This window comes from Haplochromis burtoni, unplaced genomic scaffold (genome assembly GCF_018398535.1).
Source record: "Haplochromis burtoni strain Fernald_Lab_line unplaced genomic scaffold, NCSU_Asbu1 Contig_99, whole genome shotgun sequence".
NCBI lineage: Eukaryota > Metazoa > Chordata > Actinopteri > Cichliformes > Cichlidae > Haplochromis > Haplochromis burtoni.
The window spans coordinates 1430938-1448802 of NW_024582460.1; the positions used below are offsets into that span (position 1 = coordinate 1430938).

Below are 17865 nucleotides of genomic sequence, written 5' to 3' on the forward strand. Positions count from 1 at the left end.
TGTGTGTGTGTGTGTGTGTGTGTGTGTGTGTGTGTGTGTGTGTGTGTGTGTGTTCACATGTGCAGTGTAGTATTGTACATACTCATCAAGGTGACAGGGCCACCCCTTAGAGGTCACTTAACACATTGTGTGCAGGCCAAGCTGCATGGGGAGTGAGGGAAGGAAACCTGAGCTGTAACTCACACAGCTCGCTCTCTCTCCCCCGTAGACACAAGCGCATACATTGAATGAGACACGCTGGACCTGGCCTTTGACATCTGGCTGGGAGCGGCTAATAACTGTCTTGGATTCCTAAAGACGCAGCAGCTCGGAGTTCATTGAAATTTACTGCAGTGATGCTTTATTGACTTGAGGAAACAATAAATATGAAATCACTGATTTGTGTTGCCACAGAGTGGCACGAATGAAACCCACAGGTCTTCGTTTCTTCTGCTCAAGATTCCAGGATTTCATAAGTTGCCAGATAAATTACACTAAATAGAAAGTATGTCAGTTTGAAGGAGTAGTGCAGACAGAGGTAACCTACATTTTTTTATGACTCTGGTTTCCATATTTTGTTCCAGTGTAAACAACATATTGTGTCGAAAAGAGCTAAAATAAGCGGGTGCAGTCGTGCAGACAATATTTCTTCTTCAAATGTTAAGTAACTGAAAGGAGAATATATGAGGATTTTTAGATTTTACGTGGTTTTAAAATGTTTAACCTCCTACCATATAATAGTAAATTCCTGGTAATACTATTTTTAGTTTATTTAAAGCAATAAAGTAATAACTTAAAATATTCTGTATAATCTAACCTGTTGGCCTGAATTTCTGTTACTTTATTACATTCTCTTTTCAGTTCAGTCACAGTTATATCTGCTAATGTAAGATCTGTGTATGTTTAACTTATCTTACTAATCACTTTGAAACCCACCTTAGCGATCCTGAGCCTCAGCCCCAGGCTGAGAAGCACAATCTACTGTGCTTGAACAGATACTTCATGTCAGAGTCAAATTTTTGTGTCACTAGAATTAAGTATTAAGTTATTACCAAGTTATTACAAGATTATGATGTAGTGTGAATTTAATTAGAAAAAGAAATGGTGAATGTGAAGCACTTAAAGAGCACCTTTTTAACATTCACCTGTTAATGCACACACACAACCCAGTGACAATAGAGCAGGCCAATCATCAATAACATCTTAGAATTCAGTAAGATGCTCAAAGATGCCCTGGCGTGTGGAAGGGCCATGGATGAAACTCTCAGCCATGTGATTTGTGGACAGCTCGCTCTCACACCTGAGCCATTAAAACAGAGACTACTGCTGTTGTACAAATTACTGCATCAGTCTCCGATTTCATCCCTCCCTCCTTCTCCCTTCCCTTTACTTGAAACTGAGGGTCTTTTGTGCTTTAAAGGAAGTGATAAGTTGAGGCGATGCTGGCGTTAGAAATTGACCAGTGACAGATTTGTGACTGTAGGTCCAGGCAGCACTGTAACGATGAAACTCACTTTTTTTGCTACAAGTATGTCCCCACCTGCACAGACACACACACAAACACAGATGGCGACTCCCACACCTGTGCACATTGTGTATGCATTAACTTTCATGTTTCTGCAGGCAGGCTAGGTATCAGTCTGCTCCTTCCTCATTGTCCCGCCTTCATGTCCTTGTCATTGTCCGCGCAGTAATTCATTCCGGGTTTAAAAGCCCTGGATCAGGGATGACTTCTTCCATCAAAATCCCACCGAGGTCAAAGATCAGAACATCTGGGTCTGGTTGGAACATCTGGGTCTGCTGGGGACATGGAGACCATGGGCTCCAGACTCTCACAGCGTTCTTGGCCCCTTTATCTAATTTCCTTTGAAGTATTTGCAGCCTCATGTCCACTACTGTACAAATACCAGAGGCACTACTGGACTTCCAAAACCACATCATAGTCTCCCAGCATGCAATCCTCAGGGCAAGAGAGAGGAAAGAGAATCGGTTTCTTGAAAATGTTTGATCTGGGTAGGTTTGCAGTCGGAAGACAAATAAATGCAGCTTAGGGACATTTAGCATTTTTTAATCTATCCTGACAATTGTACTTGGTGTGTGTGTGCGCATGTGTGCATGCGTGTGTGTGTGTATGTGTGTGTGCGTGTTCACACATCGCTGCCTGTTAGTGTGTGTGTGTGCCCTTATGTGGGGGTCAGCCCGTGTGCTGTGTGATTTATTGAAAGGCCTTGTAGTGATACCAGATTCCTTTGCGTTAAATGCCTGCTCTGAGGGCCTCTTACTGGCTGTGTGCTTTATGGACCATGATCACACCCTATTTGTCTCTCACTTTTACATTTCTAAGGATTAATTTTATGGCTTCTCATCTTTATTAGACTGAATAGTGTAAGAAAAAGGGCAAAAGAGCAGAATGAGCAAGGGAAGGTCAGACCGCATACTTGAGGACATGTCAGGCTTTTTGTATTACGAGTGATTGTTTGACTGTATAGGTTACAGTTATATTTTGAGTCTTTTCAATAGTCATACTGCTTTTGTTTTATCTGATGTTTCGGTCTAGTCCAAAAGTACTTTTTTAATGAACAGTAAACTGTAGGAAGATGTTGTGGCTTTTTAGATTGTCCAGTTAAGTTCCATTTATTTCCAGTCATTACCAGTACAGCTGATCAAATAAACTGAGCTGATCAGGAAAGAAGAGGAAAGGACCACCTAGTGCTAAAAGCTTCTATGAAGCGCCTTGAGGCGACTTATGTTGTGATTTGGCGCTATATAAATAAAATTGAATTGAATTGAATTGAATTAAAATCATCAACTTATATGCATTACCAAAGCATACTCCAGGCATGTGATGAAGATCCTTTTACATCCCAGTCTCATAACTATTGCTTGGGAGCTAAGATTAGATAAAAACTGGGGATGTTGTGGTTTTATTTCAATCTGCAGTTTGAGTCTGTTCTTTTTCTCTTTAAAAGTTTGGATCGGTTCGGCCACTACAATCACTCCATTTGTTCCTGAGGAAAGTTTCTGGCTGGTGTTTTCCACATACCAATTACTTGTGGCAGTGTTCATCGCATAATCAGGACAGAAAATCGTCTCAGAAACAAAGATGTGTTTTTTAATGCTTAGTTAAGGTTTTTAATTCAGAAACTTATAGAAATGACTTTACAGCCATGACCTGATGATCAGAATTGACCGAAATGATGTTGCCTTATTTGTGCAACGCATTGTAAATAATAAATGTGACCCTCTTTTTACTCGTCTGACGAAATGAACTCTTTGATGCCACTCAGAGACCTCAGTGCCCCTTCATAGGCTTTAACTTAGTCTCGGTTGATGAGCAGGTGTAGATCATATTGTCATTCAACTTGTGAGAGCCACATTTTGTCACAGCTAAAAAAAAAAAAATTATTTATTTATTTATTTTTTTAGATTTGTGCTGCTTAATTGTGTTATTATGACTGCTACATATTTGCAGACACGGACAGAACGCTGAGTTAAACAGGACGTACCAAGCTGTTGGGTTTGGTTCCAAATCGGATCCATATGAAGATTGTATTGTGCCCCCATCTGTTAGTAGTTCATGTTGAATTATTCGCTACATGCTCTGTTTGGGTGAATTCACTTGGCCACAGAACGCTCTTGTTAGCAGTTTGGACTCAGCTTTTATTTCACTGAGTGGTACTCTGCAGTATGAGCTCTGATGGTGAGGTTGTCTGTCACCTGTAGAAATCCTGGTTGACAAAGACCAGACGCTGGATTAACTTCCTGGATGCTGAACCGTGTGGTTACGTGCTAAGAAGGCAGACTTAGCAGACAAGAGTCTGATTTCAGCAGATGTTTTCCTGCCAAACTCAGATGGAGATTTCAGGCCTAACAGTAGTGGTGACAAAATGCTGATTTAAATACAAGGAATGGTTCTGCCTTCTTCCTCCCAGCTTCACGTGTTGTTGGATTTACACGTATATTATGTGGTGGGCTATATAGCCTTAAAAATATATCATGGTATTTCAAAAAAAATTCACAAAATGATATTTATGTAAAAAACAAAATACTGAGCAGTCTCTAAACTGAATAGTCTCTCCTTCCTTGTAGCCTGGTTGTACTCGATGATGTGTTTTTTGCCTCAAGTGGTCAAAAAAGTGCGTCCACCTTTAGCAAGAATCGTTCTCCGAGGTTGTTAGAGTAGTTTTACTTTATTAAATCCTCATTGGAGGCTGTGGTCATTGTGGCTGTCACTGCTGTAGCAGTGATATCACAATATAACACTTTAATATCTCCAAAAAAAGAATAATTTCACCAGTATTATCGTGGATAGCGCACACCCCTCATTTAAATCCCAATCTGCTCAGTGCTTTAGAGCTTTCACTGTCTTAGTAAAGTTACTATTCAACAGAAAATATACAGGCGGAGTACGAATACTTGCTCTAAAGATACATTCATCTTTTTAGATGTGTAGCTGGTTAACACATCAACTTGAATCCAACCATTTTTGACATCACATAAACTTGGAACATGTTTTAATAGGTCCTTTCCATTAGCAGTAAGTAAGCATTTATGTTGTCTGTTTTGGCACATATTCTGCAAGAATTTCTTCTTTAATATTTAGATAAATTATTTAAACTCACAACCTTACGGTTACTTTGCTTCCAGTCATATAAAACCACAAAACGATGTGATCTCTTGATGCGTAATACATATTAAGCACCACCACCGTGGACTGTAAATAGGGTATGAGAGAGATGTCCGTCATGCGTGTTACCCTTTGAAAGGAAAACAAAGTCAAAGAAGTAAAAAGTGTGCCATGTGTGGTCACGGTTCACTTATAAAATTGCCTCTCCTGACCATTAACAGCACTGTCAGGCCATCTATCAGTCACACCGAATGGCAGTAAAGGAGCTTGTATTAAGCTCCTTATGCAAAATGCTGCAGCTGGAAGTTTGGAGTCTCGCTGCTCTGCATTTCCATCACCCTCCTCAGTTTCCCTCTCAGTTAATTGTGTGGTTCTAAAACTTGGGTTGCAAAGACGTATATAACCTGTGTTGTTGCTACATTACTGTTTCTACAGTGTTTGTAAGAGTGCTGTGATTTACCAGATAAGAAGAAGCTCAGGTTAAAGTACAAATCTCCAGATGTGACATTATGTTAAGAAAACGCCGTCTGTTTTGGTCTTTGGGGTAAATTTGCTGGTCAAAGCTGTACCTGTAAGGCAGTCGCAGGCTTTGGGAGCTCGCCTCTAAACTCCAGGTGCATGGATGAATTTGTCACTTGTCTCGTTTAACAGAACGCAGACACGGTGACTCTTTAAAGATGCAGTCTGCGCTCCAGGTTCAGTCCAGTTCAGGTAAGGGTCTTGCCATTGGCAGCAGGTGTTGCAGCTTCATATTTATTTCACTTCATTTGAACTACGTATACATGCAGACAGAATCTAAACAAAAGGCAACTGTGGGATTTTTTTCCCTGCAGGTCAAACTTCCTGCATTTGTTTACTTTCCCTTTTCAAGCATCTGTCTCCGAAACACTCACATCAGATTAGACTTAACTATCCTGCTGTTTAGCAAACCATCACTAACAAAGGTATAAACCATGTGACTCCCTGATGTATAGAAATTATAAAGGAGGTGCAGTTGCTACTTGTTAATGTCAGCTTACTGCTTTTCTCTAAACCAGTTCGTGACTAGACCAGTTGATGTTTCTTTTATGCCAGCTATGAAATGTTCTCCATTACAAACCCTAATCAATATAATTATGAAGCAAGTGGATTATTTAATATAATTGTGGAGTAAGTCGCCCTATAATAATTACATTCAGCCTCATGATAAATTATGTCTCATTGCTGCAGGTAATTAGTCTGAAAATGTTTCCAGTTATGGCTTTGAGTGCCAAAATCGTTTGTGAGTAATGTACAGAGCTGCTCACATGAGAAAGAGCTGTTTGTCCTGCTGTTACAGACGGAGGAGAAAATGGGCTGAAGCTTTCATCTGCTCGGCTGTATATAGACCATGCAGAGTTAAAAATAAAAAGACCGCTCACCCAGAATTGAACCAAGTTTTCAACTCGGGCCGAATAATATCAAACTGAACGCTGTCAGAAACCTGAATCGGCCTGTGCTTGTTCCCTCCGTGTGTGTTCAGTGTTCTTGCCTTTGTGTGTAATCAGAAGAGTGTGATTAAGCGCTGTGGAGCCTCTCTGAGATGTGGGTCCCCGCTCTCTAAAAGGCTCAAGTATGCCAGCGCTGCTGTGTGCGTTCCTCTGTAATAAGATCACCCAGAAAAGACGTTTTCAAGAGGTTCAGTGTCAGATGGTAACACTGCTCTGCTCGGTGCACTTTACCCTGAGCTGCTGTTCATAGGTGGGGTTTGGCGTCCCACTTCCGAGTAACAGTGTGTGCTATAAAGCGATATTCATTTCAACTTTGCAACAACAGTTTGAAAAAGAGCCTACTGTGTTTAAACGACAAAGCCAGGTCCGTAAAAGAAACGGTTTGGACCGACTGCACCCCGCTTCCAACGTTTGCACGAGAAGCGGGTACACCGGCTGTGAGTCAGGCCTCGTCGTTCAGCCTGAGTGTTGGACCTCACTGATGCTCATGTGGCTGAATGAAAGCAAATCCCCTGCACGTTCCAAAATCTTGTGGAAAGACTGAAACTAGAAGAGCGGCATCTGCACGCAGCAGCAAAGTCAGTTAAGTCTTAAAATGGTAGTTCTGGTTGACACGGTGACACTTAAGGTTGTTTAAGCTGGCAACACTAAGAGCGTATCGACCATGAAATACCCTTTTGAGCTGAAAGTTTAGCGAGTATTTACCGTTCCTTTGGTTATTTGTCTCGTGTTGTATTTTTTAAGTCAAACTTGTTTTTCTTCATGGATTGCATTATCCTTACACTAACACTTACTGTATACGTATCCTCTTTCAAATTCCAGAGACCAGCTCCTTAGCTCTTCCTCTCTTTCAGGTTACGTCACTACATGTGATGTTCACACATGCAGGATCTTGTCCGCTGAATTCCATCCAGTATGCGCATGCATCATTTTCTGTATACCTCTCTGTGCACATGGATGCCGTTTATTACCTATCAATGTATGTGCATATGTATGTGCAGCTAACAGCAGAGATCAGCAGAAACACGATTAGACTGAAAACATATTTGCCAGGTTAGTTAAAAACAAATAATAACACCCTTTAGCAGCCACACTATGCATGCATGTAACCCATTGAAGCAATGACAGATTGCACCACTGATAGTACAGACCACTGCCACAGTGAGTTTCAGAGGCTATTTTGTTTGGTTGTCCTCAGACTTTTGGTCTTGGAGCATGAGGAGGCCCGTGTAGTGCAGAGAGAAAAGAAAAGAGAGAAGCACAGGGGAAACCCAGCACAGCACTTTGAGCACTTCTTGAGAAACCACCACTGCAGCAATAACTGTGTTTAACACGAGCCGTCCTGTATAAAAGTATTAAAATCACAGAATCAGCCTTTCTTCGTCTGTGTGTTCGACACAGTTGTCCATGAGTGAGAATCTTTGTAAATATAAGAAATAGAATAGTGGGAATAGAAGTCGGAGAAAGGACTGAAGCTTAAAAAAGACACACAAAGAAGAGGCTTCTCTCTCTTTCTTTTTTTTTATTTGGACTCGCTTTGGTGGTCTGAAGCAGGGTCTCACTGGATCTTGAACTCGGTGCAAAACCCAGCGGGGGGGAGAATGAGTGAGGGGTTGAGGGGGGAGAGGGTGAGTGGGGGGGTCCTGAGTTAGGGGTTACACCACCAGAGTCCCACAATTCATCATGCTCTGGCACCAACGGGGGCTGTCTGGACAGATCGGAGGTGGGGAGCTGAGAGGGGGGGATTGATGGCCAGGGAGACTCTGTGACCTCCTTTTTTCCCCCAAGAGATGAGATAATGTGTGCATGTATGTGGGAGAGAGAAAGTTATCATCACCCTCCATCCCTTGCATCCTGTTGAAGACATCAAGTTTGGATATTGAGTTTGATCCAGCACGTCTTCATATCGGAGTGACACATCAGCTGGGCTGAGGGGTCTCCTCCTCACAGGCGTCAGATCAGTCATGAATGATCCTTTGTTTTTCTTTCTCCCCCTCTCTCCTTTCCCTTCTTTCTCCTTTTCTCTGGCTCCTCTCTGTCTTTTTACTAGGACTACCTACAAGGTGACAGCACCAAAGCCTCTCAGAAGTTGGGTTGGAAGCCAAAGGTGACTTTTGAGGTAGGTTGGTTTGAGAGCACAGCCGGTTGGTCCTGCTGGATAGCATTAGCACACATATAATAAATGTAATGGGAGTAGTTTTCCACGCGTGTAGACAATGGCATGACGTGATGAAATCAAAGGTGACTGAAAAAAAAACACCAAATCAAAACATTTCAATGACAAATGAAAGAATGGTTTTGAAAGCCTGTAACGATTTCTAGAAACGCAGCCTTCTTTCAGCGAACTGTTAAAAGAAAATACACAAAGGTTCACTGCATCAAATCCACACGAAGCAACAGAAAACCAACCAGCACATGAGTTTTGAGTCTTTTAGCTTTTAGATTAGAATTTTATTACAGTTGTATATTTTATCTACTTTTCATTTTATGCCACATCAGATTATTATAAAGCTCTTTGGTACCAAAGCTCTTTGTTTATTCCTTTCTGTGAATAGTGCTATAAAAATAAATACTTGCTTTATAACATTTTGTATGTTGTTTAGAAATCAGCCTTTTAATAAAATATTATTAAGCAAAGACTACTATAAATTAAGCAAATATTTCTCATTATATTTTTTGTAATTATATACTGAGAAAAGCACTTCTAAAATATATATATTCAATTCAATCTTTATTGGCAGACTTCATGTCCATAAAAACAAGACAAGAAACACACACACATGTGGCCCCACAACACAAGGTATAAACCATTAAATATATATATGTATATAAATAAGTATATAAAGCATAATTATATTTCAATATATATATTGAAATATAATGAAATGTACTTCAAATAAATATTATACATATTTTAGAAAATGTAATTTTTTGAAGTGTTTAGACGCTTTGATTAAATAGTTTCTAAGGCTAAATAATATATCAATAATGCAGCCAGTGTTGAGAAAACACAACTGTGTTTTTCGGTTAAACCTTATTTATTTTGGAGAAAGAAAGAAAAAAAAGAAAACTACGGTTCAAGGTTTCATATTTTCTCAACTTTACCTGCTCGGGAAGTTTGGCTGAACTATAAAAATATAAATTCTGAATCTTCTGATAAACAAAAACAGTCTTATCTCCTATCTGTCGCTGCAGACACTCCAAAGCTCTGAGCTCTTATCAGTACAATATGACCCAACGACACAAGCACGTTATGGATCATTGTCAGGTCCTAATGCTGATAAACTCGATGTATTTATTATGTTTATCCAGCTGCAGTATAACTGTGTGTGGAAGGGAGGTCTTCACGTAGGCCGAGTTTGAACCGCGGGTGTAAACGAGCCTTACTTCGTGTATTTTATGTTTGTGTCTTTACCTTTTAGAGATATCAACCTTTCCAAATATATAAATCTGATCCTGTCCCCTTGCAGGATCTGGTGAAGGAGATGGTCGATGCAGACATCGATCTCATGAAGAAAAATCCAAATGCCTGAGGCCAAGTCAGTCGGGCATGTTTTAGCACTCCTGGGTTCTTCCACTGAGACCCATAGTGGAAGACCCACCTTTCCTTTTTACCTGTATGACTCTTCCAAATCAATTGATTGTCTTGTTGCGGGTGTTCGAGTGAATAATGGTTGTTGTTGTATCTGTTGTCTGTTTCTCATATTTAGATTGATTAAATGCCTTTTACATTTTAACACTGATTATGTTTTATTGTTATTACTGAGGGGTTTTATTGTATTTTTTTTTCCCATTGTTTTGGGACTGTCAACGCTGAAATCTTTTCCCCTGAAGTGTGACGTGGAAAAAGTTAGATGAATGAATAGAAATGAATGGATATTTTTATCTTTTATTAATATGAGCAGGGGATCCATTTGGTACAATAAAAAAGTCTTTTAACATCGTGTCTGTTTGTTTTCTCATGAAACACAATAAATTGTATAGAAGGCCTAATTTTTTTTTCCTTTTTTTAATTCTAAGGAAATGTGGGAAATAAAAGCTGCAAATCCAGGTTTGAACCGCAGGTTGCGTGCGCGGAGTGTGCATGTGCACGCGCATGGGATCCCCAGTTTGTGCAGAGGTCTGGCTCTTCTCGTGTCGTTTCTTTCCTCTCTGTTTGCTCCTAATTCCAAGTTTTTCTTTAGAATGTACCAGAACACTGCGCTCCTTTATTCTGAGGGAAATGCGTTTTTCTCCTGCTCTCAAACATCTACCTGGAAACATCTACATCTGGATCGTGAGCGGCCTTGTGGCCTAAAATGAATGCCCGCATTTAAACTGTTGGCCCTGACTTGTTGTGACCCTGACGGTAACGGTTGCTGGGTGTGTTGGACACTCGTAACTGTTCCCACTTTGCCGAAGTTAGATGACTTCTTCTTCCTTAACAGCCACACTGCTTTCTCTTTGCTCGTCTTTATTGTTTAATTCGAGGTATTGAATCCAAAAGGGTCGTTTTCACGAGGGCACGTCATTCATACTTGTTTAAGAAAAAGAGTATATTTGATTAAAATGCTGCGACTGGAAGTGATGTAGTGCTGTCATGTGTCTAACAGCCTAGTCATCAATCCTCTGCTCTTATTGACTGTACAGGAGACCTGACGCTCCCTATAGATTACATTATATTATTTGTTGTGTTTAATGATGGGCCTTATCCAGCCCTCCTGTATCACACTATTAATAAATAGGAATGCAGAAGCAATCTAGTGTGTTTACAGTATTTGTGGAAATTTAGCTCTGTTAAAAACAGTCGAACAGTAACTCTGCATTTATATCTTCAAAATATAAAGTATGTGCGTGCAGCCAAAATCTACTTTATCTCAAATGAAAGTGCACGTGCACCAGAATGGCCTATCTCAGATGTAGTATATGATATTTTATTAAAGTATTATTACAAATATTTATGTAAGGCGCCTTTTCTCAATTTCCCGAAAATCATTAAAGTTGTGAAATAAGTTTTTTTGTTTTGTTTGAGGTTTTTTTGGTTGTTTTTTGCGGCATCTTATTTCCACGTGGAATGCTAAATGAAGTATCTCCGATTTAAATGCAGCACTCGGTCCCTCCTCAGAGCACACTGCTGCTGTCAGGTTTTGACATTCAACTTGCGCGGACCCTGAAGGTCTCCGTGAGCGGTCTGTGGAGGTTGGGATCGCCTGTGTTTTTTTCTGGACGGCACCTACAGGACATTTAAAAGTCTCTGTGATCGTCCTGGACAGCGCTGAGTCTGTGCGGACTCCAGATTGGAAACAGATGTTGCTCTGAGGTTGTTTGGGCCCCCTAAAGCGCGCTGAGAGCACACAACACACTGAGCCCGCGGCCTCACACAGGTGCACCGAGTATTCCCCTTTAATAACATTTAGGCACGTTTTGTGATCGGCTCTGCTGCTGGCGCACAAACAAAGAAAAGATGACTGAGATTTGAACCGAGAAGGAGTCTCGGAAGGAGGAGGGGAGCAGACTTGTGCAGCTAAATAAACGTTTTTAAGGAGATTAAACGGCTCTAAAGTCACGATTTTCAGAATCCCTGAAAAACGCGAATATAATAATTTTTTGTCAAATCAAACGCACGAGAGATATTGTAGGGGGAGGTGATCCCTAAAGTGAAAGCTGCAGGAGGGAGAAGCTGCTCCTTTCTTTCAAAGCTCCAGCTTTACTGAGCACATTTGGACAGACGGCCACAGAGTGGAAGACGGAGAAAAGGATCCGACCAGTGTCCTCTATCATTTGTTATTAGGAAGAGAAAATACTGATCTCGCCCCTGAATATCATCCGTCCATCCATTTTTTTTTTTAAACCTCTTATGGAGTGAGCCTATCCCAGCTAACATATGAGAGGTACGGACAGGTCGCCAGCCCTACACAGGGCCTCACTGAAGATCAAGTTCAATTAAATTAACACGAATCTGAGCACTATCCCGGGACAGGGGAGGTCACCTGCTTGTCGTGTTACTGAGATATCAAGGACATAAAAGATATCCCATTCTTTATGATTACTGCTGGTCTACATTGCAGACACCTTAAAATATTACGATTTTAAAAAGCGTTAAAAACAGTGTAAATACACATAAAAAATAAATAAATAAAACAAATGCTGGAATTTTAGAAACTCTGAAAATTCATAGTGAGAAACTGGCAAACTACGTGACTAGAGCCTTCACCAAAAATCCACGCAGGCACAAAGCAAGACGCAAAATAAACCGTTTACACTGAAGCCTCGATTTCAGCCCACTTTAGGCTAAATGGTGAATCCTCACTCCTTTAATTGGTTTGATATGTAAAGTCATTAGGACACGATGGGCTTTTCTTCTTTATTCTTCTTTTAAGAAAAATAATACATCGAGAAAAAACGCAGGAGGCCAGATTCGTGCAGGAAATACAGACGCGATTTCAATCACTGCTCCTGCGCGATGGGATTTAGCTCTGCTCCGCGAACTCCTGTGTGTGTGTGTGTGTGTGTGTGTGTGTGTGTGTGTGTGTGTGTGTGTGTGTGTGTGTGTACCTCTCACAGGAGGTGAGGGGGGTACGGGCTTACAGTTTAGTCGGTAACTGTGAGATGGCCGCAGTTGCCAGAACTTGTATGCATATAACATGCAAATTTGAAGTATTAAAAAAATAAATAAAAACATTAACAAAAAAATTAAGCTGTGGATACAAAAGGTCTGTATGGGAGAATCTGGTTGGTAGATTGGACGCAAAACGCGCAGCGAGTGTCAGTGTGGAAATTGTTCCTGTTTAATTTCAGGCTCAACCTTCAGAAATAAAAATTCAAACTAGAACAAAATGCATAACATCCGCGAAAATGCGTTAAACTCTGTAGAGATTTTATTCTATTTTGTTTTTTCTGTGTGGAACAGAAAGCTTTTTAAGCAGTCAGTAAAAAACAGAGCCTCCTTATTATTTTTTTAAAAAGCCCCCTTCAAATGTGTGGGGCGCCCACATGTTTCCAGGAGCTTCATATGTTTCCCCATAAGCGCTCTGATACCTGCCAAACCTTTAGAGCGCATGCTGTGGGCTATCGGGTTGCTTTGCCACTCGTGACTACGGCACTTGTGCAAAGATCTGGCCTTCAACGCTAATCAGACACTGGGATGAATTCCCCATGTAGAACATCTGCAGACAGCCGGGGCCGTAAACTACACCTACGCTCGTGTGATCCCTCGAGGCTACAGTCATACTAATGTGAACATTAAAGTATCCCGAATGCGGCATTAAACAATAATTCCTTAACTGGGGCTTCTGTGAGCACTTCAGTGCGCGCCTGAAGCTCCCCTTCTCTTCCGGGACTCCCTTTAGTTTGACTGTTTGTTATTGTTTGATACACTGCAGGCCGTGAAGCTGCCACGGCCAGCCTGCGATGTGCACTGCATGTGAAGCTGCTTTGGATAAAGCAGGGACGGGCTTTAACGCAAGCTGCTCACCGTCCTTCCCTAAAGTGCATTGTTGACATCCTCTCCACTGACCTCCATCACCTCCTCCTGTCTTGTACTTGCAATGAAAAACGACTCGCCATCGTGACTGGCTTTTCCTTCTTGACTCTTGAGTGCTGATCAATCACAAAGACGTTTGTTTGGAGGGAATAACCCGTTTCTCGTATTAGCCTGCGCTCTGCGTGCAACTGGTGGTTATTTCCACATTTATTTATTTGATTTGTATGTAGTGCAGATTGCATTTGAACCGCAGTCTTAACCTCACCTGCGTGGTTTGTAGCAGAGGAGAAACGGCACATTGTTTATGTTAGCTTTAATGAGCTTGACTCATCTGACTGCTGGCCCTGGGGAGCGTTTGCGTGCTGGATTTCTTTCTTTCTTTTTTTTTTTTTTTTTTACTTTTACTGACTCATTAAAAACCAATCCACACGGGCCGAAAACTAACAGTCACGTTTAAGCTTCAACTACCAGCCACTTAAAACACACACACACGCACACACACACTGCTCTGTTTTGTTTTCAGCTTTAATGCCCTGCAGCTCGATGATTGCAGAGGTTAGAAGCCGCCATTAAAATAATAATAATTTTTATTATTATTATTATTATTATTATTATTATTATTATTATTATTATGTGGAGTATATGTACTCGCTAATAAGATTACTATAATAATAATGAATAATAATATAATTGTTTTGCATGATTAAGGGGTTCCCGCCATGAAGTTACATGTAACTGATATTTTTCCTGATTATTCTTTTCTAACTTTAGATATATGTATATAATTTTTTTTTCTTCTAAAGTCAGGTTTTTTTAAAGAAACTTCAGGGACCATATCTAATTAACACTGAGCATGCGTGTCTCCGTGTAAAACTGCCTACGCGCATAAGAATGACATTTTAAAAAGGCCGCTGTAAAGTTTTAATGGCAACCTTGTTTTTTTGTTGCTTTTCTTTAAGGGGGGGGTCCCCAAGTCATCGGGGAATTACTGGAGTAAACACGTGACACAGCAGTAATATTTCAATCAGCCAGAGCTGCGGTAAATCTCGAGCCTCCAGGAAACAAACAAACATTTAAAAATAAAGCAAAGCTGGCTGCAGTACATCCCTCTGTCACAGATCGTACCCATCAGGCCGTCATCCTGGTGCATCGACAAGGACCCCCCACCACCCCCACCCCACGCGGGGGTCTCCTCCAGCAGCAAAATTAACTCTGAAGACAAATCCAAAAACAACTGCATCCAAAAAGCTCCCATCATCATTCCCAAACAGCAGTCAGACGGAAGCCTGCTCACTTTGTAATGACTGATTTGTTTTGCTGACAAGGCCTTCAGTGAGTTCAGACCGCGTTGGTGAGCTGCTGCCACACGTGCATTTATTTACCGCCGGCGTGTACACTCCAGGACTGAACATATACAGCGCGCAGGTGAGGCTGGAGCCTCGCATTAAAAAAAAGAAAATGGCATCTGCTAAGCTGCTTTCACTTTGAAAGGTAAACTCGGCTCGCCTGTGCAGGGCCACAGTCTGAAGTCAACCGACTTATAAAAGCTTTTCCCTCAAGTTGGAAAATTTTCACTTAAATACTTTAACACGCATAAACGGGCTTTTATTTTGTTTATTTCTTTCTCTCTTTAAAAAATCAGAACGTTTAGGTGAATTTAGCGCTTTATAATACATTTTTGAATTGAAATATATTTAACTACCGTGCAGCTATTTCTGAATTCAAGAAATGTCCCCTTACTTTGGCTCTAGCGTTACTAATAAATCACTCAAATTCAAATAAACGGCACTTTATTAAACAAAACAAAATGTAATGCCTTCAAAGTATTTTTTAAACAAATAACACAAAATGAATAGAATAAGTCAGTATAGGCTACACAGTCCCTCTATTTCTATACAAGAACTGGGACAATTAAAATGCAGCAATAAGAAAACTGCGGAGGGGGAAAAAGTGTTTGGTCCTCAATGTCCAACCACTCCCTTTTCCTAAAAAATAAATTACTATATTAGGCTATAATTTACAGTCTAGTCGTAACAGCCGGGTTTGAGCCATCTTTAGAAACTATTCTCGAAGTGAGAGGGAAGGAAACTTACGTGTTTTGGTGTTACACAGCTCTGCACAAAAAATACAAAAGACAAAAAATCTCTCTGAATCGCTTGTCCATTCGGAGTGTGAATGAAAGACCAAAAGTACAAAAAAATATAGAGAGAAATTATATATTAGAGTTATTAATTTAAAAGATGCGCTTGGCTTTCAGAACTTTTCATAAACAAAAGCTCCTGAGGTGCGATAGATGGACTGTCCGGACGGGAAGGCCATCTGACAGCTATTATTCCCGTTCAATGGAGAGCCGTTCAGCCCGATCCGCTGGGACTCGAACATCTCCCGCACCGAGTGGAAGTTCTGCTGCTGCGCCGGGTAACCCGGGCTCAAGTGACTCAGGTCCCCATACCAAGATGCGAGCCGACCCTGGTGTGCGTGGTGACCGTCCTGGCCCGCCTGACTCAGGTTTCCGTGCCCAAGTGAGGACGCGGTGGTCGTGGTGATGCAATAATCGGGCAGAGCCTCGTCCACTGTGGTGGAAGGGGCCAGGTGGCCGCTGGAGGATCTATCCCCTGCGTATAGACTCATGGCTTGCATGTTGCAGTGATAAGTGGCGTTGGAGCTCGTGGAAATGGCGTTCTGGTTGCAGGTCGTTGAGCTGTAAGCGGACGTCTGGTTCGGCGAGTAGCTGAGCGGCAGTGAAGGGGCGATACCTGTCCGAGAGGAGGCGATGTGAGGTGGGGAGAGCTCGGCCTGCGGAGACCCCCGCATGGAGGTCATGATGTTATCCACGCTGAAGCCCTGCGCAGGGGCCTGGCCGTGGTGATGGTGCTCGCTTCCTTCGATGCTGAGTGACCGGGTGGAGGGGACGCTGTGCGGGCTGCCCGTTGACAGGCTGCTTCTGCTATCTGGACTCTCGATTTTGGGCACGGCGCCCAGGGTCGGGGATGCGGCCTGAGGCGGCGTGGAGTTCCCATTCTCAGTCTTTATATCCTGGATCCGCACCGGCTGGGAGCCCTGCATGGACGGCTCGGACTCCCGGCCCGCCGTGCGGACAGAGGGATCTTTGCTTTGCCTGTCCCGCTCGTCCTTGTCCCTCTGCACGTCCTTCTTTTTGAACCTCTTCCGGCGCCGTAGAAAGCTGCCGTTCTCAAACATGTTGTAGGAGTCGGGGTCCAAAGTCCAGTAGCTGCCCTTACCGGGCTTCTTGTCGTCCCGGGGCACTTTAACAAAGCACTCGTTGAGGGACAGGTTGTGCCGTATGCTGTTCTGCCAGCCCTGCTTGTTGTCCCGGTAGAAGGGGAACCTCTCCATGATAAACTGATAAATCCCGTTCAGGGTGATCTTCTTCTCTGGCGAGTTCTGAATCGCCATGGTGATGAGGGCGATGTAGCTGTAAGGGGGTTTCACCATGTCCTTCGGCTGGTGCTGAGGAGTGTACGGTCCGTACGGCCGGGCCATGCTGGCCGGGTACTGCTCGTGGGCTGCGTGCGAGTACATGCTCATAGCCGCAGGCATTCCCGTGTATCCCCCGCCGGCCCGGTAGTAGCTCTGATCGCTGCTGATGTAGGGCACGACTCCCAAAGAATTGGGACTGGAGACGGAATAGCGCGCCTGCATCCTGCGCAATGCGTAAAACCTCCCCAAAGCGCTCTCCCTCCACAAACTGTCACAACTTCAGCTTGCGCTCCGATCTCTCTCGCAGCTCTCTGTTCACTGTGGAAGTTCCTTTTTCTAAGCCGCAGCTCGCCAGGGTGAACCGAAGAGAGCACGCACTGCTACAGTGAACATTTGGAAACTAAGAGGGCTGGAGGAGTTGCAACGAGGAACTTTTTTTTTACCCTTCACATTTTTTTCCTCCCTTTTGGCTGCTCGGACTGCTCCACCCCGAATCCGAATGTGTGCTCCATTATCCAATGGGACGGCGAAATGAACCTGTGGAAACGCTGCACGGTGATAAAAGTTACTACCCCCACTCTTTCCTCCACCCCTCCTTCTCCTCCTCCCCCGCACTTCTTTCCCTGACTTCTCAGTTCAGATCACGGAATTATTAAAATGCTTTTCAGGGTGTGCCCAAAGTGCCAAAAGATTCATTTAATGGCCCAAATTGTGAGTTATTTATTATTTTCTATTAACGCTTCATTTAAAATAACTTCACGGTGAAAATGGAGAAAGTGGGTTTATTGTGTATAATTGATCGGAATAAGGTTTTGTTTTGTTTTTTTCTTGTTTTTTTTTTTGGTTACCACAAATTCTTAAGGGATTTCTCTCATAGCAGACACGAG

General features: G+C 42.3%; 2 protein-coding genes across 2 annotated transcripts in view; one reads left to right on the forward strand and one right to left on the reverse strand.

The window, feature by feature from the left end:
* Positions 1–10014, forward strand: part of gmds (GDP-mannose 4,6-dehydratase) — a 192887-nt gene extending 182873 nt beyond the window's left edge. The window contains exons 10-11 of the mRNA XM_042223022.1: positions 8126–8194; positions 9546–10014. Coding sequence (XP_042078956.1) covers positions 8126–8194; positions 9546–9608 — 132 coding nt within the window. The 3' untranslated portion in view covers positions 9609–10014. The remainder of the gene's footprint in view (positions 1–8125; positions 8195–9545) is intronic.
* Positions 10015–13903: 3889 nt separating this feature from the next.
* foxc1b (forkhead box C1b) lies at positions 13904–17517 on the reverse strand. The gene has a single exon (XM_005937245.3). The coding sequence runs from the start codon at positions 17198–17200 to the stop codon at positions 15791–15793; it is 1410 nt and encodes a 469-aa protein (XP_005937307.1). The 5' UTR covers positions 17201–17517; the 3' UTR covers positions 13904–15790.
* Positions 17518–17865: the final 348 nt, after the last annotated feature.